The 23,747-nt window shown below is 50.5% G+C and overlaps 1 protein-coding gene across 3 annotated transcripts; it reads right to left on the minus strand.

Annotated features, from left to right (window-relative positions):
• Positions 1-100: 100 nt before the first annotated feature.
• Positions 101-19,847, minus strand: LOC113223381 (poliovirus receptor homolog). Of its 3 annotated transcripts, none has more exons than XM_026452845.1 (8): positions 19,587-19,847; positions 15,867-16,214; positions 13,601-13,897; positions 9,728-9,845; positions 5,998-6,146; positions 5,148-5,171; positions 2,313-2,344; positions 101-1,915 (listed from the first exon to the last, which is right to left on the minus strand). In XM_026452845.1, the coding sequence occupies exons 1-8, from the start codon at positions 19,663-19,665 to the stop codon at positions 1,844-1,846; spliced, it is 1,119 nt and encodes a 372-aa protein (XP_026308630.1). In that variant the 5' UTR covers positions 19,666-19,847; the 3' UTR covers positions 101-1,843. The 3 variants fall into 3 exon arrangements, with proteins under 3 accessions (XP_026308630.1, XP_026308629.1, XP_026308631.1); XM_026452844.1 differs by having other exon boundaries at positions 5,013-5,171; XM_026452846.1 differs by lacking the exon at positions 5,148-5,171.
• Between the last annotated feature and the right edge of the window lie 3,900 nt (positions 19,848-23,747).

Below are 23,747 nucleotides of genomic sequence, written 5' to 3' on the forward strand. Positions count from 1 at the left end.
TCTTGCTTCCATGCCTCTGGTTCCATCCCATGTGGTAATGGTACATATGAAACCTGTCTCCTCCTTAATTTCCACAAGAAACCCCATTGCACACAGCCACTGGAGGTAAATAAATAAGCTTTAATGAGATTCTGGGCGCTGGAGAAAGACAAGGAGCTTATGTGCCACCAAAGCAACCAATGTTCCTTTGTCTCCCCAACTCTGTGGGGTCCCACTGGCCTCATCACCCCTTGAACCCTTTGCCACTGCCATCCTGCTGGTTCCTATCTCTTCCCCACGCTTCTCTGTTCCCCACTCTTCCATCTCTGTCCACAGCAAATCCTCCGTCCCGCTTATTTTCTTTTGCAGAGCAGCTCAGGCTTTGTATTCTCATTTAGCATCTTGGCCCAAGGTCTTTTCTCTCTCAAGGTATTTTCCCAAACAGTTTTCTTTATAAGAGGAATTCTGGTGTCTGCCCTCAAGATCATAGACCTTTTTAAAGTAAACTTGTCAGTTGCATCTGAGCAGCTCCGCCTCCTGGGTCTTGGGTCGCATCCATCTTGGTCCTGTAGGAGCATGTCCTGAGCAACTGCAGTGCCGCCTCCCCCTGCATCCCCTCCCCCTTGAGCTGGAAATAGCATTTGCTTCTTTTGTGGGTGTTTCCTGTCAGTCCCAGCTTGCTGGCTGCAGATGCTGGCCGAAAGCGGCTGCAGCTGACTACCTTCTTCAAGTTCACATCCAGTAGTTGTCTCTGCTCCTTGGATACACCCCAGGCAGCTGCTTGAGGCCTGAGTTGCAGCCTCTGGTGACCAGGGTCAGTGGCTATTTCTTGAAACCACAGAGATCTGATGGATATAGAGAATTGGAAGCTCAAGGCCAGAGGCCAAATTTTTACCAAAATTCTCTGGTGGTCCACACCCTTCTGTGTGGTCTGCTATGCAGTAGAGGCTTAACCTTGCCCAAAGAAAGATCAGGCCCTTTATCCTCAGCTCCTGGATATTAATCTCCAAGCCCTTGGAATATCCTGCTGGTAGCTGATCTGAGAGTCTTGGACCACTCTGGGCCACATCATAAATGATGTGATTTATGCTGGGGGACTTGGGCCACACAGTATTGGCTTGACGTATGAGGTCAGTCATGTGGGTGGTGAGCTGCTTAATTCAGCACTTTGGGAGGCCAAGGCAGAAGTATCACTTGAAGCCAAGAGTTCAAGACCAGCCTGGGCAACACAGGGAGCCCTCATCTCTACAAATAATAAAAAGATTAGCGAGACATGGTGGCACATACCTGTAGTCGTAGCTGCTCAGGAGGCTGAGGTGGGAGGATGACTTGGAGTTGAGAAGTCAAGGCTGCAATGAGCTGTGATCTCACCGCTGCACTCCAGTCTGCCAACAGAGCCAGACCCTGTCTCAAGACAAACAAAAAACTCTGGACACGAAGATCTCGAGTGAGCTGCTCTGGTTGGCAGTACTTGCATGTTGTCACGTGTCGTTGCTGTGAGAATCAGGTGCTGCCTCTATGGCTCCACTGGGAGAGGGCAGCTGGTAGCCGGTGCCTCATCTCTCCTGGAGCATGGGCTGTGCACCTCCTCCCTGTGCTCATCTTAATCTCTGTCATTTTAGTGTAACAAACTGTAACTGCGAGCCTAACAGCTTTCCTGAGTCTAGTGAGTCCTTCTAGCAAATGAACGGAGGGTGGTCTTGGAGACCTCTGAACTTGCACCTGCCCCCCTCGTTTTGGGGTCTGGCACAGGGAGGGAGGCTGGTCTCTTTGGAGGGGGTCTTCATCCATTGGGGCGGGGTCCAACTCTGGAGGCCCATGTCCTTGCAGCTCCAGTCTCTCTCCCTGCTCAGTCCCGACGGTGTCACCTTGTGCCCTCTGTCTGTGGATCCTGGGAAGAGCTGGCCTCTCTGCTCACATCTGAATAGGAGATATACTAGAAGAGGGTTTTCACACTTTAGTCTCCAGGCTCTTTTGAACAAAATCAAACATCTTCCCACCGAAGCCCAATGTGCAAAGAACGGCAGGCCCATCCCCTCCCCTCTCCCTGGAAGCCAGGGCAGTGCTTCTCAAGGTGTGGCCACGGGTGGAACTGAGGCGGGGTCGGGGGAGGGTGGATATTAAAATGCAGATTCCCTGGCCCTATCACAGACCAGACTGTCTGGGGCTGCGTCTTAGCAAACTCTACAGCGGATTCTGCCCAGCAGGAAGGGTTGGGAAATGCTGCTTGGGGCACCCGGAGAAAAGACCCAGGCTCCTGCGGGCATCTGGAGACATCTGGTCTGTAGTCTGTGCAGACCCCACACCCTCCTTAGCTCCAACACTGCACTTACCCCATTAGCCGAGACGCTGGCATACTCATTACCTGGGGAAATAGGAGGGCAAGTCGTCAGGAAGGCATAGTGCTGGGAAGCATGGGAAGAAGACATGCCTGGGTGTCAGGGCCCTGAAAATGTCAGGTTCTGCCTCTGCTATTACACGGGGGCGCCATTTCCCTTAATGGTATACACGTGTGAGACAGGGATGGCGGGGGTGCTCTGTAAGGATCTGGTCATCCAGTTATTCACTTGGTTATTAAATATCCATAAATATCGAGCCTGGGCTCTACAACCAGATGGATGGGTTCAAATTCCATCTCTGTCCTGTAGGAGCTGTGTCAACTTGGACAAGTGACTTAACCTCTCTGTGTTTCAGTTTCCTGGACTATTCAACAGGGGTGTATTTAGCAAATAGTACTTATTATTCAGCAAATGGTAAATGTCTATTTTGTGCCAGGTACATTCTAGGTGCTGGGGACACAGCTGTGAACAAGAGATAAAAATGCCTGTTCTTGGCCAGGCGTGGTGGCTCACGCCTGTAATTCCAGCACTCTGGGAGGCTGAGGTGGGCAGATTGCTGGAGTCTAGGAGTTTGAGACCAGCTTGGGCAACACAGCAAAACTCCATCTCTACTAAAAAAATAAAAAAATTAGCCAGGCGTGGGAGCGCATGCCTGTAATCCCAGCTACTCGAGAGGCTAGAATCACCTGAGCCTGGGAGGTTGAGGCTGCAGTGAGCCAAGATCACACAACTGCACTACTCCAGTCCGGGCAACAGAGTGAGATCTTGTCTCAAAAAGAAAAAAAGAACAAAAAACAAAAAACAAAAACCTGCTCTTGTGCAGTTTATGTTAATAATAACAATAATAGGCCGGGCGCGGTGGCTCACGCCTGTAATCCCAGCACTTTGGGAGGCCGAGGCGGGCGGATCACAAGGTCAGGAGATTGAGACCATGGTGAAACCCCGTCTCTACTACAAATACAAAAAATTAGCCGGGCGCGGTGGTGGGCGCCTGTAGTCCCAGCTACTCAGGAGGCTGAGGCAGGAGAATGGCGTGAACCCGGGAGACGAAGCTTGCAGTGAGCCGAGATTGCGCCACTGCACTCCAGCCTGGGGGACAGAGTGAGACTATGTTTCAAAAAAAAAAAAAAAGATAATAATAATAACAATAATAGTAATAATAGCAATAACAATCATAGCTAATCCATACCCGGTATGTGGCTTACAATGTGCCACCTGCTGTGTTAAGTGTTTTACTGTATTATTAGGTACTGTCACCCCATTTTACAGATGAGGAAACTGAGTCATACAGACTAAGCTATTTGCCTTTCGGTGACATCACTAATCAAGCAGTAGCTCGAGGGCCCAGATACAGGCAGTCTGGCTCTGGAGTTGACACACTGAATCATGCAGCAAACACTTCCTCGAGTGCCTCTTTTATGCCCAGCCCAGTGGTAGGTGGTCCTGGGGACATAGTCATGACAGTGACAGCCTCAGGTCTGCTCTCTTGGGGCTCACAGTCCACTGGGGAAGACAAACAAGTGCCCCACAGTGATGACCCAGAATGGGCAAGGCTGGGGTGGGAGAGCCTAGTGGATGCTTGGCCCATGCTTGGGGGTCAGGGAGGGCTTCCTGGACGAGGCAGCACCTGTTCGGGATGTGAGGGAGCAGCTTTGTTTAGTGGTTGAGGGAAAAGCTTGGTAGTCAAAGATCTGGCTTCTTCTCTCCATCAACCACTTTCCAGCTGTTTGACCAGGTAACTTCATCTCTCAAAGCAAATATTTCCTCCTCTGTAAAATGGGGCTCACGGGAGAACCACTTTGCTGGGTGATCCTTGAGGAGATTGTACAGGCCAGGTGTGGTGGCTCACGCCTGTAATCCCAGTGCTTTGGGAGGCTGTGGTGGGTGGATCACATGAGGCCAGGAGTTCGAGACCAGCCTGGCCAACATGGCAAAACCCCGTCTCTCCTAAAAATACAAAAATTAGCTGGGCACAGTGGTGCGTGCCTATAATCCCAGCTACTCGGGAGGCTGAGGCACGAGAATCGCTTGAACCTGGGAGGTAGAGGCTACAGTGAGCCAAGATCACACCACTGCACTCCAGCCTGGGCGACAGAGAGAGAGCCTGTCTCAAAAATAAATAAATATATAAATAATAAAAATAATTAGAAATTAAAATCAATGGGGTTATACACACAAAGTGGCACGTAGATGGTGCTCAGCAAAGTATCGCTCCTTTGATTACATAATTAGCTGGCGCACTTCACCAGAAGGAGCCACGGGAGGGTGCTCCTGGCAGGGGAAGGGCCTGTGCAAATCTCGAGGTGTGACAGCATCAGACCCTTTTAGAGCTGAGGATCAGAGGTGCCAGTTCCTGCCAACTTCTCCTAGTTCAACAAGGCAGATGGAGTAAGGCTGAGGGGTTAGGCATTATTTCACCCTCTATCCATCTGGCAGGGACTCCCACATCACCTGAATTAAATTCCAAAGTCCCTACCATGGCCTTAAGGCCCTATATCCTCTTCTCCTACTCTGTAAATAATATTTGTAAATGAACCAGTGAACAAGACTCCCTGGCTCTGCACCGTCATCGGTCAAATGGGGGAAACCTCATGGCAGTGGGGTGAGGATTCAGTGAAAGGCACATGGGAAGGACTCAGCACAGAGCCCAGCACATAGTAGGTGCTCAATTATGGCAGCTCTGGTGATGCTCACTCGAGGGAGACAGATGATGGTGCCAAAGGAACTCACAGGAATATCTGGACTGATAGAAATAAAGCCCGATCCCCAGGAGGGTCAGAAGAATCACGATTCCCAGAATCAGGAAGATGATGACGTTACTGGACATGCCTGAGTGCTCACTGGGAGGTCCCTCTGAAAGACAAGGAAACAGGTATTTAGGTAAGAAAACTCTTAGGGTTTATCTCTCATTCTTGAAATGGCATCTCGAATTTCCTTGGGGAGCCGCCACTCCACCTGCCTCAGTCTATTTAATTCAGGTGGACTGGATCCCACCCTCTGGTTCCTAGAATGGGACTTTGACACAGGCCTGGCCAATCAGAATATTCCATTCTCCCTGGCTGCCATGATTGGGTCATAGGTGGGCTGTGGCTTAAGCTGTGCCAATGAGAGCCAGCCCTGGGACTTTGGCTACAGTTATTGAAAGTGGTGTTTTTTTTTCCTCCTGCTGTTGCTATGCTGGTAGGATGTGAGCATGTCGCTGCTGAGGGCTATCTTGCTTCAAAGCCTGCCTGAGAATAAAGCCAGTATAACAAAAAGAGACAAGAGATGTACAAAATAAAAGTTTCTGGGTTACATGGTTGGAGCCCCTGGATCTAACCATACCTGAAGGTAAATTTTCAATACAGTCCTGTTTTGTTTGTTTTTTTGCTTAGACTACTTTGTGTTTCTGTCAATTGCAATTGATAGAGGTCTGCCTAATACATTTGGAAAGGCCTGAGTCCCTGAGAGAGAGGGACTCCACATCTATCCCAACCTGTGTGTGTGGAGGGAGTGTATCCAGGCAGTTGAACAATGGTACCAGTGGTATAGGTATGGAGTTAACAGGGGAGTACAACTGGCCCCACTGGTCCTTTTATGAGAAGGCTTAGAAGGATGAGAGCCAGAGAACACTGCAGAGGGAACCCTGCCTCGACCTCTTCCTTTGGTCCCTGTTCTCCCGACCCAGGGAGTTCCTCACCTTTGACCTGGACGGTCAGTTCTGCCTGGCGAGCTCCTAGGGCATTGGTGACGTTGCAGATGAAAGTTGTGTTGATTGGTTTGTCCACAGGACGGATCAGGAGCTGGGCGCCCTGGGCCACAGCGAAGGGTGGCAGGGGACCCATGGTCCTGGGAGCGACAGAAAGGTGAGGAGGTGGCCTCTGCTGCAGGTCCAGAGTGACAGTGATTGAGCACTCACTGCGTACCAGAAACCCTCACGCCCTCTATGGCATAAGCGGAGAGCAACTCTGGAGGCCCCCCAACTCTTCCCTTCCTCTCACGCCCACACCCAACCCATTAGCCAATCCTGTCGGCCCCGCCTTAAGATCTATCCACAATCCCACCGCTCCTCAGGGCTTCCAGGGCCACCTCCCTGCTCTGGTGCGGTGCATCCGGGCCCCCAGCAGCCGCCTCCACACTGGGCTCTGTTTCTGCCCTCGCCCCCTCATCTTTTCCCCACATGGCCACCAGAGGTCGCCTGTGAACCCTAAGTCAGTTCCCATCCCTCAGCTCAGTACCCTCTGGCGGCTCAGCCTGTCTCAGAGTTAAACCGAAGTCTTCTCCTGTCACAGGCCCCACATGATCTGGTCCCTGCTACCTCTGCCCACGTTTTCCATTACTCTCCCCTTTGCTTCAGCCTCTGCATCCACAGTGGCCTCCTTGTTGGTCCTCAAACTCTCCAGTTAGGTGTCCAGTGTGTTTGCTTATGCAGGGACTGATGGATAGAAACGGGTTTGCCCATGCTGTTCCCTCTGCCCCAATGCTTTCCCCCCAGGTACCCGCAGAGCTCACCCTCATCTCCTTCAGGCCTCTGCTGGGATGTCACCTTAGTAACACCTCACTTGGCCACCCTATTTCAACTGCGACGATCACCTTTCGCATTCCCTTCTCTCTCTCTTTTATTTAATTATTATTTTTTTGCGACAGGGTCTCATTCTGTCACTCAGGCTGGAGTGCAGTGGCGCCCTCTTGGCTCACTGCAACCTCCACCTCCTGGGTGCACAGAATCTCCCCACCTCAGCCTCCTGAGTAGCTGGGACTACAGGTGCGTGCCACCACACCCGGCCAATTTTTGTATCTTTTTTGGTAGAGATGGGGTTGTGCCATGTTGGCCAGGCTGGTCTCGAACTCCTAGCCTCAAGTGATCCTCCCATCTCTGCCTCCCAAGGTGCTGGGATTACAGGAATGAGCCACGACACCTAGTCCCATTCCCTTCTCTGCTTTATCTTCTCCATGGTATTTATCACCATTGCATACACACTACACACTTTATGACTTTATCTTGCTTCTTGTTTCTTTCACCATTAGAATGGAAGCTCCATATGGGGAAGAAATTTGGTCTGTTTTATTGACCAGCGTATGTCGGTTAATTGCACCTGGCTTACTTACTACAGTAAGTAGTTAAGGAACACTGGTTTAATGGACAGAGGTGGAGGAGATGAAAGCATTGGGCTTTGGGTACTCTGCAGAGCTGGGATGCAAACGCAGCCATCCGGCTCAAGAGCCTGAATTGTGGCACTTTGAGGCAGGACAGTAAAGGCACCATCACACCAATTGAAAACCTTTGACCAGCAATTCCTTCCACTGACAACTGCTGACAAGTGACCACTGAGGATGGTCACCACCATGGCGTTTGCAGAGTTGAAAATGGAAAATGACATCTGTGTCCTCTACTGGGGACTGGTGAAATAACTGATGTCATCCACATATGTTGGAATCCCTTCCCTGCCCTTTGGGAGGCCCAGGCGAGAGGACTGCTTGAGTACAGGAGTTCAAGACCAGCCTGAGCAACATAGTGAGATCCTGTCTCTATTCTTAAATTTTCTTTTTGTTTTTAAAGTGATGGAATCCCAGCAACATTTAAAAAGGGGCCGGGTTAGGCAGGCATGGTGGTGTGTGCCTGTAGTCCCAGCTATCTGGGAGGCTGAAGCTGGAGGATCACTTGAGCCCAGGAGTTCAAGGCTGCAGTGAGCTGTGATTGTGCCACTGCATTCCAGCCTGAGCAACAGAGTGAGGTCCTGTCTCAAAAAAAAAAAAAAAAAAAAAAGGCAGGGGAGCTGGGGGTGCTCTGAAGTGCATAATATGATTGATGGATGAATAGAGGGACCGAAGGAGTCGCAGAAACATGATAAAGCACGGTAAAATGTTAGTGGGGGAATCCACATGGTGGAATCCTAAGTGCTCACTGGAAAATTCCTATGATTTTCTGTATGTTTGACAGTCTTCCTAATACAACATGGGGGAAAATGGAGTGTGGATCTATGTGCTTTGACATGGAAAGGTATTCACAAGATACAGGAAAAGTTTCAAAATTATATGTATAGCATAATTCCAGTCTTTGTTTAGAAACAGAGAGAAAAAAGACAGAAGGATGTATAATAAGGGGTCACTGGGTATTTCTGGAGGTGGCTGGGTACACTTGACTGTAGGTGCTTCTTTATTCTTTTTTTCTCATAACGAATTTGGTTGATATTTCTACAGTGGACACAAGTTACTTTTGTAATAAGGAAAAAGACGTAAGGCTGGGCGAGGTGGCTCATGCCTGCAATCCCAGCACTTTGGGAGGCTGAGGTGGGTTGATTGCTTGAGCCCAGGAGTTGGAGACCAGCCTGGGCAATGTGGCGAAACCCTGTCTCTGCAAAAAAATACAACGAAATTAGCTGAGTGTGGTGGTGTGTGCCTGTAGTCCCAGCTACTCAGGAGGCCGAGGCGGGAGGATCACCTGAGCCCAGGTAGGTCCAGGTTGCAGTGAGCTATGATCACACCGCTGCACTCCAGCCTTGGCGACAGAGTCCCTTCGTGAAAAAAAAAAGGTGGTTCAGTAAAATTATGTAAATTATGTATTATAAAATTATGTATTATCCCTTCGCCTTTTTCTTACCCTACTCTTGACCCTAGCTTGAGTACGAATCTGGGGAAATCTTATTGCTGTGAGCCTCAACTTTCTCATCTAGACAATGGGGATAGTACTTGGTCTGTCCAGAGATAACCAAGTAGGTTACACAAGGTGACAGTGAGGTGGTTACAGTCTAGAGCGGAGGTGTCCAATCTTTTGGCTTCCCTGGGCTGCATTGGAAGAAGAAGAACTGTCTTGGGCCACACATAAAATACACTAACACTAATGATAGCTGATGAGCTAAAAAAAATTTGAAAAAAAAAAAATCTCACAATGTTTTAAGAAAGTTTACAAATTTTGAGGCCTGCAGGTTAGACATGCTTGGCCAAGAGGCGGAGGACCAGCTTTGGAGCCAGGTGCTGATTCAAGGGCCGCTTCTGCCCTCTCGTGGCTGGTCTTTAACCTGGGCATGGCAACAGCTGCTGACTCTGCACAGCATGGGGTCACGTGGGATTCGGGGGAAGTACCCGGCACAGAGCAGGCACACCCCAAACAGCAGGTGCATCCACCAGCCAGGATTAAACCACCTGCTAGACGCCTCAACTGCAAAACAGAGATGCTCCCCACTGGGCATCTCTTCCCTCCTCTTTTTTTCTTTTCTGAATCCCCCTGCTCTCTTATACCAAGAGTCCAGGCCCCCAGCCTCTCCTCCCTCAGACCCAGGGGTCCAGGCCCAGTCCCTCCTCCCTCAGTCCCAGGAATCCAGGCCCCCAGTCCCTTCTCCCTCAGACCCAGGGGTCCAGGCCCAGCCCCTCCTCCATCAGACCCACAAATCCACAACCCCAGCCCCTCCTCCCTGAGACTCAGGACTCACGTGCTCCAGTTGTAGCCTGTGGGCTCCGGGTTGCTGCGAGCGTCGCAGGTCAGGGTGGCCTCATTCTGGCTGAGGTACCAGTTGTTATCATAGCCAGAGAAGGATACCTCTGGGGGGTCTGCAGGAAATGGACACAGAGGTTCAGAGACAGGGAGCCTTTGGGGAGCCAAGGGCTACATGGGATTCACATCACTGCAGGAAAAGGCCTGGGGATATCTGGAAAACAGCAGGCGCTGGAGAGGCCTAGGAGGAGTCTAGGGAGATGGGGTGCCACAGAGAGCAGAAGCCTGGGAGTCTTTGGTCAGTGGGCACATGGAGAGGGCTTCTGAGGACCTGCTTTTCTGCACTAGCTTTCCTGGGTAGCCTGGACCAGGTATGTCTTGGGTGTGCTGCAGGAAAAGGCCTCCTCCTTTTCTCACTCACAGGCAATGACCACTCATAACACACGGCAGTGTTTTCAAGGCTCCGACAAGTCCTGCGGGAAAAAGTCCTGCGGGAAAAAGTCCTGGATAACCCTGCTCTAGGCTGCTGCTCAGCCATCCCAGATGTGATTTCAACGTCCTCAGGGGGCAGGCCAATGGGACAGGGTTTTTTGGGGGCTGAGGGGTAGGAGTCAGTGCAGATCTCCTCCTCCTCGCTCAGACCCAGTGACAGTGTTGAGGGACTCCAGTATAGACAGTACCTGAGGGAATCTGTGTACCACTTGCCTGGTGGGGGAGTAGGCAGTATAGACAATGACGGGAGGAACAGTATGAATGATGCCTAGAAGAGCTTGTGTGGATATTACTGATGGCCTCAGTGTAGACAGGGTGTTGGAATATTACAGCAGATGCTATATTGTCAGGCCAGTGTTGAAATGTTGTGGTGGGGGTGAGATCACCCCCACGTATACAGTGTGTCCCCGGGAGTTGGTGAAATTAAGACAGGCCCTGTGTGTGTGTGTGTGTAGACAGTATTTGGATGAGCCAGTGTAGACGATGTGGGAGCTTAGTCTAGTTGTCCAATGTGGCACTTACTGGCCACATGTGACTACTGAGCACTCGAAATATAGCCAGGCTGAAATACACACCATATTTCAAAGGCTTTACTAGGGCAAAATAAATGGGAAAGATCTTAAGAATAATTAAAAAAACAATTACAAGTTGAAATAATATTTTGGGTATATTGGGGTACGTAAAGGCAATTATTAAAATTAATTTTGGCCAGGCACAGTGGCTCATGCCTGTAATCCCAGTACCTTGGGAGGTTGAGGCAGGAGGATCAGTTGAGCCCAGGAGTTCGAAACCGTCTGGGAAACATAGGGAGATCCTGTCTCTACAAAAAATTTAACAAGGCCAGGTGTGGTGGCTCACATCGGTAATCCCAGCACTTTGGGAGGCCAAGGTATGTGGATCATGAGGTCAGGAGTTTGAGACCAGCCTGGCCAACATGGTGAAACCCCGTCTCTACTACAAATACAAAAATTAGCCAGGCACTGTAGCCAGGGCCTGTGATCCCAGCTACTCGGGAGGCTGAGGCAGGAGAATCGCTTGAACCTGAGAGGCGGAGGCTGCAGTGAGCTGATATCACGCCACTGCACTCTAGCATGGGTGACAGAGCAAGACTCTATCACACACACACACACACAAAATTAGCTGGGCATGGTGTCACACGCCTGTAGTCCCAGCTAACTCAGGAGACTGAGGCTGAGGTGGGAGGATGACTTAAGCCTAGGAGGTTGAGGATACAGTGAGCCATGCCACTGCACTCCAGTCTGGATGACCGAGTAAGACACCGTCTCAAATAAATAAATAGATAAATAAATAAACAAATAAATTTCATCTCTTTTTTTTCTTTTTTTGTTTTTGAGACGGAGTCTTGCTCTGTTTCCCAGGCAGGAGTGCAAAATGGCACAATCTCGCTCACTGCAACCTCTGCCTCCCAGGTTCAAGTGATTTTCCTGCCTCAGCCTGGCCAGTAGCTGGGATCACAGACACCCGTTACCATGCCTGGCTAAATTTTGCATTTTTTAGTAAAGACGGAGTTTTACCACATTGGTCAGGCTGGTCTTGAATGCCTGACCTCAGGTGAGCCACCTGCCTTAGCCTCCCATAGTGCTGGCGTGAGCCACTGTGCCTGGCCTCTTTCTTTTAATTTTTTTAATGGGGTGGCTACTGTAGAATTTAAAATCCTACATGCAGCTTGCGTGCTATTTCTGTTAGACAGCACTGGTTAGAGAGTCCCTGGGGCTGTCAGTGGAGATAAACGTGTGGGTGTCAATGTCGATGATGCCGTGAGGGCGCTGGTGGAGGTAACGCTGTGCAGGAGAACCAGGACAGATGCTGTCAGGGGGCTGTGCAGACAGAACACAAGGAGGCCAGTGTGGTGATGTGGGGCGAGACTCCATAGCCTGTAAGTGCGCCAGTGTAGACAACATTGGGCAGAGGAGCATAGAGACTACACTGGGGGACTCTGGAGACACTGCTGAGGGGAGCCAGCACAAACAATGTGGGAAGATCAATGCAGCCAGCACCCGGCAGAGACGGTCGATCATGGCTCGGGGAGCTGGTCGATACAATGTGGGAGGTGAATGGAGACAGTTCTCCAGGGAGTCAGTGTAGACAGTGTCGAGAGGCACTTTAGAGAGTGCCCAGGAGAACCAGTGTAGAAAAAGTGGGGTGTTTATGTAGACAGTGGTCATAGGAGCCAGTGTAGACACCATGGGAGACAGTGAAAACACCCCACAGCTGATGGCCGAAATAGCTGGTGTAGACAATGGGGATAGTGCTGTCTGTGGCCCAGAAGAGCCAGTGTAGACAATGGTAAGGCAGTGTAGAAAATGGACAAGGGGCCAGGTGCAGTGGCTCACGCCTGTAATCTCAGCACTTTGGGAGACTGGGGTGGGAGGATCACTTCAGCCTAGGAGTTTGAGACCAGCCTGGGCAACACAGCAAAACTCTCTCTACAAAAAATTGTAAAATTAGCTGGGCATGGTGCCTGTACCTGTAGTCCCAGTTACTTGGGAGGCTGAGGGAGGAGGATCCCTTGAGCCTGGAAGGTTGAGGCTGTAGGAGCCATGATCATGCCCCTACACTCCAGCCTGGGTGACAGAGTGAGACCCTGTCCAAAGAAAAAAAAAAAGGCCGGGCATGGTGGCTCATGCCTGTAATTCCAGCACACTTTGGAAGGCTGAGGCAGGCAGATCACCTGAGGTCAGGAGTTCGAGACCAGCCTGGCCAACATGGTGAAACCCTGTCTACTAAAAATACAAAAATTAGACAGGTGTGGTGGCATGCACCTGTAATCCCAGCTATTTGGGAGGCTGAGGTAGGAGAACCACCTGAACTTGGGAGGCAGAGGTTACAGTGAGCCGAGACTGTGCCACTGTACTCCAGCCTGGGTGACAGAGGGAGACTTTATTTCAAAAAAAAAAAAAAAAAAAGAAAGAAAGAAAGAAATGGACAAGGGAGTGGGTGTAGACAAGAAGGGAGGCAGTGCTGATCGTGGCCAGGAGAACTAGTGTAGCAATGTGGGGAAGGTCATTGTGGATAGTTGCCTGGGGAAGCAGGTGTAGGCAGTTTGGGGGCAGTGTAGACTGTGCTCAAGGGAGTCAATAGAGTGTGGGGTATCCACGCAGACAGTGGCTAGAGAAGCCAGGGCAGACAATCTGGGTACCAGCATTGACTATGGCCCGAGTAAACTGGTGTAGGCAATAGGGACAGTGTTGTTTATGGCCCAGGGGAGCTGGTGCAGACAATGGTCGTGTAGACAGGAGTCAGGGGAGCCAGTGCAGATGAAGGAAGCAATGCCTACAGTGCCTTGGGGAGTCAGTGTAGACAGTGCTGGGGGCAGCCCGGCAGGGGATCTTGCCGTCACTGACTCGGGCACACTCACAGTAGACGGTGAGGTTCACAGTCAGCAGCTGAGGCTTCTCAAAGCTCTCGTGCTCCACCTTGCAGGTCACACTCTTGCCGTCCACCTGGCTTGAGGGCACCAAAATCCAGAGGCTGGTGACAGTGACTGTGCCAGACAGGAACCCTGGCGCCTGGCTGGTATTGGGCATCCCGCCCAGGTCTGAGTGCCAGGTGATGTGGGCTGGCGGGCGACCCCCTGTGGAGACGCAGCGGGCCACGGGCACCGGCTTTCCAGTGAGCTGGACCTTCTGAACCTCAGCTGTGTTTTGGGGCTTGGCTGGGAAGAGGAACAAAAGCAACAGGTCATCCAATGAACCTGTGGCAGAAGGAGGCATTCATTAAGGGTACCGGATGGCATGGTGGCTGGGCGGGGTGGCTCATGCCTATAATCCCAGAACTTTGGGAGGCTGAGGTGGATGGATCACTTGAAGTCAGGAGTTCAAGACCAGCCTGGCCAACATGGGGAAACTGTCTCTACTAAAAATTAGCCAGGGTGTGGTGGCACACACCAGTAATCCCAGTTACTTGGGAGGCTGAGGCCGGAGAATTGCTTGAACTTGAGAGGTGGAGGTTGCAGTGAGCCGAGATTGTGTCACTGCTCTCCAGCCTAGGCAAGAGAGCGAGATTCTGTCTCAAAAAAAGAAAAAGAAAAAATAAAAAGGATACAGGATGGCATGGTTTAAACCCCAGCTGTGTCCCTAAGCAGCTGGGTGGTCTTGTGCAAGTCTGTGCCTCAGTTTCCTTGTCTGTCGACAGGGGTAATGATGGCACTATAGGCAATGAGAATATGCAGGTAAAGCTCTCAGAATGGCACATAAGTGCTCCATAAATACTGTTTGCTGGAAAGTGCTGGGGCCCGGCAGTGACCAAAATAGCCCTGGTTCTGCCCTCATGGGTACAGTCCAAGGGGGCAGACAGACTCTTTCCTAGGCAGTGATGACTCGGAGAGGGCAGGGCGGGGAAGGGGAAACCCAAAGGGGGTTATCCTAGTCTGGGGCTCAGTGGAGGAGAGGAAGCCTGAGCTCTGAAGTTGAGAAGGGAAGTGACTTGCCCACGGTGACACAGCTGTAAGCAGCAGAGCTAGGCTTTCCCATAAGGTCTGTCTGACTCCAAAACCACCTTGACCATCTCTTAATCATCATCCTGGTGATTCCCAAACCTGGAACTTGCTTCCCCATCATTACCTGTATTATTTACTGAAGATTTCTCCTTAACTTGACTCGCTGTTTCTGTTTTACCTCATCCTAAACCATGATACCTGGAATCCCAGGCTTGCTGGAGCGACAAGAGCTGCCTGTGGTTAGGTGTTGTGTGCCAGGCACAGTTCCAAGCCCTTGACATTTCATGAGTTTCTCATGCACAGGCCTGGAATAGTTCTTGGCACATAAGCTTAAAAAAACCAAAACAGAACAAAACAAAAACAAGCGTGGTGGCACATTCCTGTAATTCCAGCTACAGGGAGGCAGGAGCATCCGTTAGCACAGGAGTTCCAGGCTGCAGTGAGGACCTACCTTGACCACACCACTGTACTCCAGCCTGGGCGACAGAGCTAAACTCCGGCTCAGAAAAAAAAAACAGGGTCAGTTTTTTTGACTCCTCATGGTGATCCCCATCCCACAGATGAGGAAACTGAGGCACAGAGACTTCTTGCTCAAGTTCCAAGAGGAGGGCCTCATGGAGCTCATGAAAATGGAAGCAGATTCCCTCCTCTTTTGGGTATCAGGATCCTTGCTTTCCTGTCTGTCTGTTTCAACTTTCTCCTTTTTCACCAAATAAAGTAACAGTAACTGACAGCTCTAAGGGGCTCACATGGGCCAGCGGTGAAGCTCTAAGGCTGCACCGGGACACTCAGGACAGCTTTCCAAGGGTGATGCTATTGTCACCAACCCTTTTACAGATGAGGAAAGGAGGGACCCAGACAAGGACACCCAGGCCTCCTCCCTTCCTTTTGGGTCCCCTCCCAGCTCCCTTTCCAATATACCCCTCCCTCTCCCTCAGGGCGTTCTAACCCGAGGCTTGGGGGTCCTTACTCCCGGAGATCTTTGCTCCCTTCCTGCCCTGCAGCCCCCCCCCCCCCGCGCCCCCCCCCCCCCCACCCCCATCATTGCGCTGCCCCTCCTTTTGTGCCCAGGGAATCTGCTGTGGAGGGAATCTCCCTCCCTCCCTGGCCTCCCCACTCTTTGCTGACTTCCCTGATCCTCCCACCAAGTCGCCTTTCATTCAGCCTCCCCAAAACCCCTGCTCACCAAGCACTCGGAGCCAGATATCCACGCTCCTGCTGCCCTGTGGGAACGTGACGAACAGGCAGGTGTAGTTGCCTTCATCCTCCACGCGCAACCCGAACATCCTCAATGAGGCATCCCGCAGCTCTGTGCCCAGTCTGGCGGCCACGAATTCCAGGCGTTTGGGCTCCGAATAGTTGGGGCCCTGCGTTTGGTGGAAGACGGCCATGCTGCCGGATTCACCATGCCGCGACCAAGTCAGCTGTGACACGTGCGTCACCTCCATGCCGGGCACCTGTAGGTAGCAGGGCAGCGTCACGGAGTCGCCCAAGAAGCCGGGCACCTGGGTGGGCGCCTGCACGACGACGTCCCCTGCGGAGAACCGAAGAGAAGGTGTCAGACCCGGTGTGTTCCTGGGCTAGATAGTGAGGGGCTCCGGGAGCCCGGGCACCTGGGCGTGTGCACGCCGAGGCCCTGGAGCCCTGGTGGATGGTGGGGTGTGGGGGGAGGGGGGACTGGGGCACTAGTTGGGGTCGAGGCAGGCAAGGAGGGTAAGGGCGTCCGGGATGGTCTGCAACTTGGCCGTGCTCCTTCACTTTGGCTGTTTATTACCATATTTCTTCTATTATTACCGTATTTCCCTCAATCTCAACATCACTGATTTAAAAAATTGTGGTAAATATTGTGGTTAAAAAAATAAATTTACCATTTAAGCCATTTAAAGCATACAGTTCAGTGGCACTACGTACATTTCAAGATGTTGTGCAACCGTCACCATTATACAGCTCCAGAACTTTTTCTTTTCTTTTTTTTGAGACGGAGTCTCGCTCTGTCGCCCAGGTGGAGTGCAGTGGCACGATCTCTGCTCACTGCAAGCTCTGCCTCTGGGGCTCAAGCGGTTCTCCTGCCTTAGCTTTCCGTGTAGCTGGATGACAGGCTCCCGCCACCACACCTGGCTAATTTTTTAATTTTTTTTTTTAGCAGAGATGGGGTTTCACCATGTTGGCCAGGCTGGTCTTGAACTCCTGGCCTCAAGTGATCCTCCTGCCTCGGCCTCCCAAAGTGCTGGGATTACAGGTGTGAGCCACCGCACCTGGCCCAGAACTTTTCATCACACCGGTATCTTAGCTTTCACATACGATGACTGTCATTATTTACAGCACAATTGCCATTAGGGGTTAGAATACCCCCAATGTAGAAAATGGGGAGAAATCCTGGGTCTTCAAATCCATGAAAGGAGTATTACTACTCTGGGTGGATCCTGGTCGGAAGAATGTGGAGGACCGTGGCACAAGAGGAAGGTAATTATAGTGAGGCTTCATGTCGGTTACTTAACCTGTCTGATTCTTTCTCCTAGTTTGTAAAATGAGACTTAGAACAGTGCACACTCACAGGGTGCTGACACAGATCGGGGCTATTCTGGGTGCTTCACATATATTTTGGCATTTAATCCTGAAGTAGCCCCCTGAGGCAAGCACTACTGTTAACATAATTTTACAGACAGGGAAACTGACACAGAGTATAACGTCCTCCAAGTCATACAGAGGTTTAGTGGCAGAGGTAGGATTTGAACTTGGGTGGTCAGAGACTGACCTCTAATCCCCCAGGTCCTATATAAAAATCTTTCTGCCAAGGGCCCTAGCACATAGTAGGTCCTCAACATGTGTCAGCGCTTATTGACACTAATAAACATAGTCCTATGCATTCTTTTTTATTTTTTTATTATTTTTATTTATATATTTTTTTGTGTGTGCGGTATTTATTTCAAATGTTTGTTAAAACAGCACTGTTATTTCTCAGGACAAGATCAAAGATCACCTCCCGCAGAAGCTTGGGAACTATGTACAGAACTTTATAGAACAAAGGCAATACTTTAGCTTAAGCCTGTCTGCTGACCAGAGAATGGAATTCTGCGTGGACTCAAGGAACAAAAGGAAACTAGGCAGGGAGAGGGAAGAAAAGTGCCCATCTGAATCAAACTTCAGCTGCCATCAGGGCACATCTTCTGGTGGTCACAGATTGTACGCTGTTTTTTGGAAGATTCGGGTTCAGCACAGGATTCCATTTGTCTACTTGGCTATACCCCCGGCTGAGATGCCATGAGGTTGATGTCACTCAAGTTCCTGGCCAGCCAAACTCCGGCAGCAAAGAGTCCCAAATTTAGTATCAAGTTCCTTCAGAAGTCATTCCTATCAGTGGCAAAGCGGTAGACGCCCCAAAGCCAATCTCCCACGTTGTCCAGTATTTCGGGAGTTTCATTAGCCGAGCCAGCAGCGCTTACCCGGACCCGCAGGAAGCCATAGTAGGAAGCTTCGCATGGGCCTTGGTGGAGGTTTCTTTTTTCTTTTTAAATTTTTATTTAGCTAATTATTTTTGTAGAGATGGGGTCTTGCCATGTTGCCCAGGCTGGTTTTGAATTCCTAAGCTCAAGTGATCCTCCCATCTCAGCTTCCCAAAGTGTTGGGATTACAGGCATGAGCCACTGCGCTTGGCTGCAATCAGCCTGGGCAGCATAGCGAAACCCTATCTCTACCAAAAATACAAAAAAAATCGCCAGGTGTGGTGGTGAGCACCTATAATCCCAGCTACTCCAGAAGCCATAGTGAGAGGATCACTTGAGCCTGGGAAGTCCAGGTTGCAGTGAGCCGGGATTGTGCCACTGCACTCCAGCCTGGGCAACAGAGCAAGACCCTGTCTCTCTCTCTCATACACACACACATACACGCACACACACAATAAATATATATATACACACACAAAATATATAAATAAATAAAATATATATTATTTACTTATTAAATGTATAATAAAATATATATTATTTATTATATAGATAACATGTATGTTATAAATATATTTAATATTTACTAAGAAATATATTGTACATTATGATATCATATATTGTTAATTACATACATAAGATATAGAATTATATATTATTATAATATATAATAATAATATATAATATATATATTTATCAGAAGTTTGAGACCAGCCTGGCCAACATGGTGAAATCCTGTCTCTGCTAAAAATACAAAAATATTAGCCAGGAATGGTGGCACATGTCTGTAATCCGAGCTACTCGGGAGGCTGAAGCAGGAGAATGGCTTGAACCCGGGAGGAGGAGGCTGCAGTGAGCCAAGATCAGGACACTGCACTCCATCCTGGGTGATGGAGTGAGACTATCTCAAAATTAAAAAAAAAAAAAAAAAAAAGAATGAATGAATGGCCAGTCCCTTGGAGTCAGACACTGGGGGTCAGAGGGGTAATGGTGTCAAGTGTCACCCACTGTCCTCCTCCCCAACATCAACCATCCTCTCTGTCCAGACCCAGCCCGCCAGCAGGCTGCTGGGTTATGGCCTGGGTGTGCTGAGCAGGAACCTGGGTAAGGTAATCCCGCATGAGTCACCATCTGCTAATTTTCCGAGATTCTCTTGCCTTTTTTGGGAAATGTCCGCACCTAACTCCATCCCCTTTCCGAGGGGCCCAGAGGAGGGTCTTGTGCCCACCCTGTGTTGCTGCCAATTTCGAGGAACTTCTAAACCCAACTCCGACCGCTCTCCGGATGGCTACGAGGACGGTCCTGCCCTCGCCCCGTGTTCCTTCCAACTCCGGGGCAGAGATGGGGGGTGGGTGGCGCCGGGCGGCGCCGTCATCTTCGGGGACCCAGGGGGCCAAGTACCCGGCTTGGATGCGGGGCTGGGAGCGAAAGAGAGGCCGCCGGACTGCGCGGAGGTCACTCACCGGTTCCTGGGGGTGGCCAGGACAGCACCAGTAGCGTCAGTAGCAGCGGAGGCCATGCGACGGCCATGGTTCGGGCCATGCCAGTTGCTCCGGGCAGCTGGGCCTCCGGCGGGCGCCTCCTTCTCGCTTCCCGGCGCCCGCTTGCTCTGCCGCGGCCGCTGCGAGTCCAGCTCCCGGAGCTCGGGTCCTGGAATCCCCGGGGGGCCGCTCCGTCAGTGCCTGGGGTGGGAAGGGGAATACCCACTTCTTCAAATTCCAGACCAGTGAGCTGAGGGGAGTTGGCGGCGAGTCCCCTCAGGCGCGGGGGCGTCACCCAGGCTGCGCCCCCTCCACGCCCCGGCGCGCCTGCGCAGGTCTCTCCCGACGCTCAGTCCGGCTACAGACGCGTGCTCGCTCCCTCAGCGCGCACTAGAAGAGGCGGCTTCCCGTGTGAGGACGCCCACATCCCAGGTGAGGAAACGGAGGCACGCGGAGAGATTCAGCAACTTACTAACGGCTCGCGGTTACCGAGTGGCAGAGCTGAGGTTCCAACTCGTGATGGGACAGATCCTGAGCCCGCCAGGCTCTCTTTCCACCCAGCCTAAACCCATGGGCTTTGGGGTCAGACAAGACCTGGGCTCATGTTGAGCAAGTGGTTTCTCCTCGAGGGCCCTCAGATTCTTTATCTGAAAAATGGGCATAGTAGGGCGCGGTGGCTCAGCAATTTGGGAGACTGAGGCGGAAGGACTGTGTGAGCCCAGGAGTTAGAGGTCACGGTGAGCCACCATCGCGCCACCGCACTACAGCTTGGGTGACAGAGCCAGACCTGTCTCAAAAAAAAAAAAAAAAAAAAAAAAAAAGGTGGGGGGCTGGGGCTGGGGCGCAGTGGCTGACCCCTGTAATCCCAGCACTTTGGGAGGCCGAGGCAGGAGGATCAGCTGAGGTCAGGAGTTCAAGGCCAGCCTGGCCAACATGACACAAACCCATCTTTACTAAAAATACAAAAATTAGCTGGCATGGTGGCACATGCCTGTAATCCCAGCTACTAGGAAGGCTGAGACAGGAAAATCACTTGAACCTGGGAGGTGGAGGTTGCAGTGAGCTGAGATAGGGCCTCTTCACTCCAGCCTGGGCGACAGAGTGAGACTCCGTCTCAAAAAACAAAAAAAGAAAAAAGGGCATACTAACAGCACTTACCTCACAGGGTAATCTGTAAAACTTAAACAAGAAACTGCTTAGCTCAATTTCAGGGATATAGTTTATACTAAATAAAAAGCAGGTATTGCAACAATAGCAGCAGTGGCAGTGAAATTATTGTTGCTTTACAGTTGCCATCAAATAATAATGTTCATGAGAATGGTCATTCATTCATTCTTCACTCAACGTATATTTATTGAGCCAGTCAGTATCCCAGGCACTGGGGATACAGCAGAAAATAAGACAGACAAAAATCTCTGCCTTTAATGAAGACCGTGTTCTAGTGGAGGGAAACAGACCATAAACAGATTAATACCAGAACTCCAGCAGGTCTGGGGGAGATAAGGGTTATAGACCAACCTGCAGTAGGGAGAGGGGAGGAGGGAGGGAGGAAGGGAGGCGGAGAGAAACAGAAGGAGGGAGGGAGAGAGAGAGAAATAGAAACAGAGAGACACACTCAGAGGTAAGGGCTGGGAGACAGAGACAGAGAGAGATTGAAAGAGATAGAGACACAGCATAGACAGAGCGAGATGAGATTCAAATGAGAGGTGACAGAGAGACTCAGAAAGTCAAACCCTAAGAGAGAGAACCCAAGAGACTTCCTGGTCCCCAGAGGTGTCTGTCCTGGCCAGGGTCTCCATGAGGCTGACTAACAGCTCTGGTCCCTGTTCTCTGACATCCTTATATCCTTTTTATTTTTATTTTTTTTTTAGACAGGGTCTCACTGTTTCACTGAGGCTGGAGTGCAGTGGCGCCATCATTGCTCATTGCAGCCTCTACCTCCTGGGCTCAATTCCCTCAGCCTCCTGGGTAGTTGGGGCCACGGGCATATGCGATCACGCCCAGCTAGTTTTTAAATTTGTTGTAGAGACAGGGTCTTGCTATGTTGCTCAGGCTCATCTTGAATTCCTGGCCTCAAGCGATCCTCCTACCTTGGCCTCCCAAAGTGCTGGGATTACAGGCATGAGCCACTGTGCCCAGCCCCACATTCCTGTATCTTTCTGTAAAATCCCTCCTTTGGCTTTTGGCTGGCTTGAAGCTTTCTGTCCCCGGGTGCCCTCTCTAACTTGGATCTGATGCTTGTGTATGACATATCTGATGCTTGGGGTCTCTCACCCTGGATGTATGTAGGTGAATTTCTAAATGGAAACATGGAGGCTGGTCTCTTGGAAATCTCTGAATTTTCTGTCACTCTTGTTCTGCTGAGTTATTTCCAAATTGGGAATCTGTGGCCATTGTTATGTTCCTTCTCTGGACGATGCCATCACCATCTGGGGTTCCCCTACCTCTCTGGGCTCCCCAGTTCCTGTCTCCAGGGCCTCCTCTCAGGGCCCTGGAGGGTCAGAGGCTGCTCTGAAGAAGCAGGCTTAGAAGAAAAAGCAAGTTTGGTTCAAGGCATATCTGCTTGCTTCTGTGTTTCTCTGTCAAGAGTCTAAATTCCTTGAGTGTTTGGACCAGACATTTTCTTCACTCAAGTGCTGAATATCATCTGAAAAAATAGTGAATGGAGATCTCCAATGGGCATCCTATTTTTTGTGTGTTTGTTAGTTTGTTTGTTTTGAGACAGAGTCTCGCTCTGTCTCCCAGGCTGGAGTGCAGTGGCGTGATCTCAGCTCACAGCAGCCTCCACATCCCAGGTCAAGTGATTCTTGATCCTCAGCCTTCCAAGTAGCTGGGATTACAGACCTGCACCACCACACCCAGCTAATTTTTGTGTGTTTTTTAGTAGAGATGGAGTTTCACCATGTTGGCCAGGCTGGTCTTGAACTCCTGAGCTTAGGTGATCCACCTGCCTCAGCCTCCTGAAGTCCTGAGATTACAGGTGTGGGCCACAATGCCCAGTGGGCATCCTCTTGATGCTGTGGTTTTCAAACTTCTGGATCCAAAAGGATCATCAAGAAGCTTGATATGAATATGAAGCAAATATGAATCCATTTCCTTATTCTTCCCTCTCCCATTAAAAAATAAAATGGTGGCATTGTTCTCTTTCTGTTTTTCACTTAGCAACATATCTTGGTTATTTTCCCATAGGCAGATATATTGAGCTACCTCATTCATTCATTCATTCATTCACAAATGTGTAGTATTCCATTACATGAATGCACCATCATTTTTGAAACTGTCTTCGGGGGATGGGCTTTTTTGGGTGTTTCCAGCCCTTTTGTACTTGCAAACTGTGCTTCCCTGGGTCATCATGTCCATGGCATTTCCCATGTATGTGACAGTATCTGTCATATTTATTCCCAGAAGCTGATTTCCTGGGCCAAAGGGCATACACATTTGTGGTCTAGAGGATATTGCCAAATTGCTGTTCAGCACCCATGCCAGCAAAGTAAGGGCGTGGAGTGGCTTCTACCCAGGAATGCTCATGGCAGTTGGGGAAGGTTTAAAAATTTCAGATATGCCCCCACCCCCCGCATCTCTACAAAAAATTAAAAAAATTAGCCAGGCGTGGTGGCACATGCCCATAGTCCCAGCTACAGCGACTTGGGAGGCTGAGGCTGGAGGATCGCTCAAGCCCAGGAGTTTGAGGCTGTAGTGAGCCATGATTGCGCCACTGCACTCCAGCCTGGGTGACAGAGTGAGACTCTGTCCACTCCAAAAAAGTAAATGTCAGATGTGAAGCTTTGTCCAGAAGGGTGTGATGTAGGAGGCCTGGGAGCAGGGGGAGAAAGAGAGAAAGACATGGAGAGCAAGAAGAGGAGATGGGGAACGAGGGCTCCAGAGACTCCCTTGGTTCAAATTCTGCTTCCACCAATTGGTAGCTGGGAATCCTAAGCAACCGGTATCGCTTCTCTTGCCTCTTTTTTCTCATCCACAAAATAGGAGCTCATGAAAACTTGTGGTGTTAGTTAAATAACTTATTTAGAAACAAGTTATATGTGGCTGGGCGTGGTGGCTCATGCCTGTAATCCCAGCACTTTGGGAGGCTGAGGTGGGTGGATCATTTTGAAGGGGGCCTGCCCCTCCACCCCTGTGGGTATT

Source organism: Piliocolobus tephrosceles, unplaced genomic scaffold (genome assembly GCF_002776525.5).
Source record: "Piliocolobus tephrosceles isolate RC106 unplaced genomic scaffold, ASM277652v3 unscaffolded_41132, whole genome shotgun sequence".
Lineage (NCBI taxonomy): Eukaryota > Metazoa > Chordata > Mammalia > Primates > Cercopithecidae > Piliocolobus > Piliocolobus tephrosceles.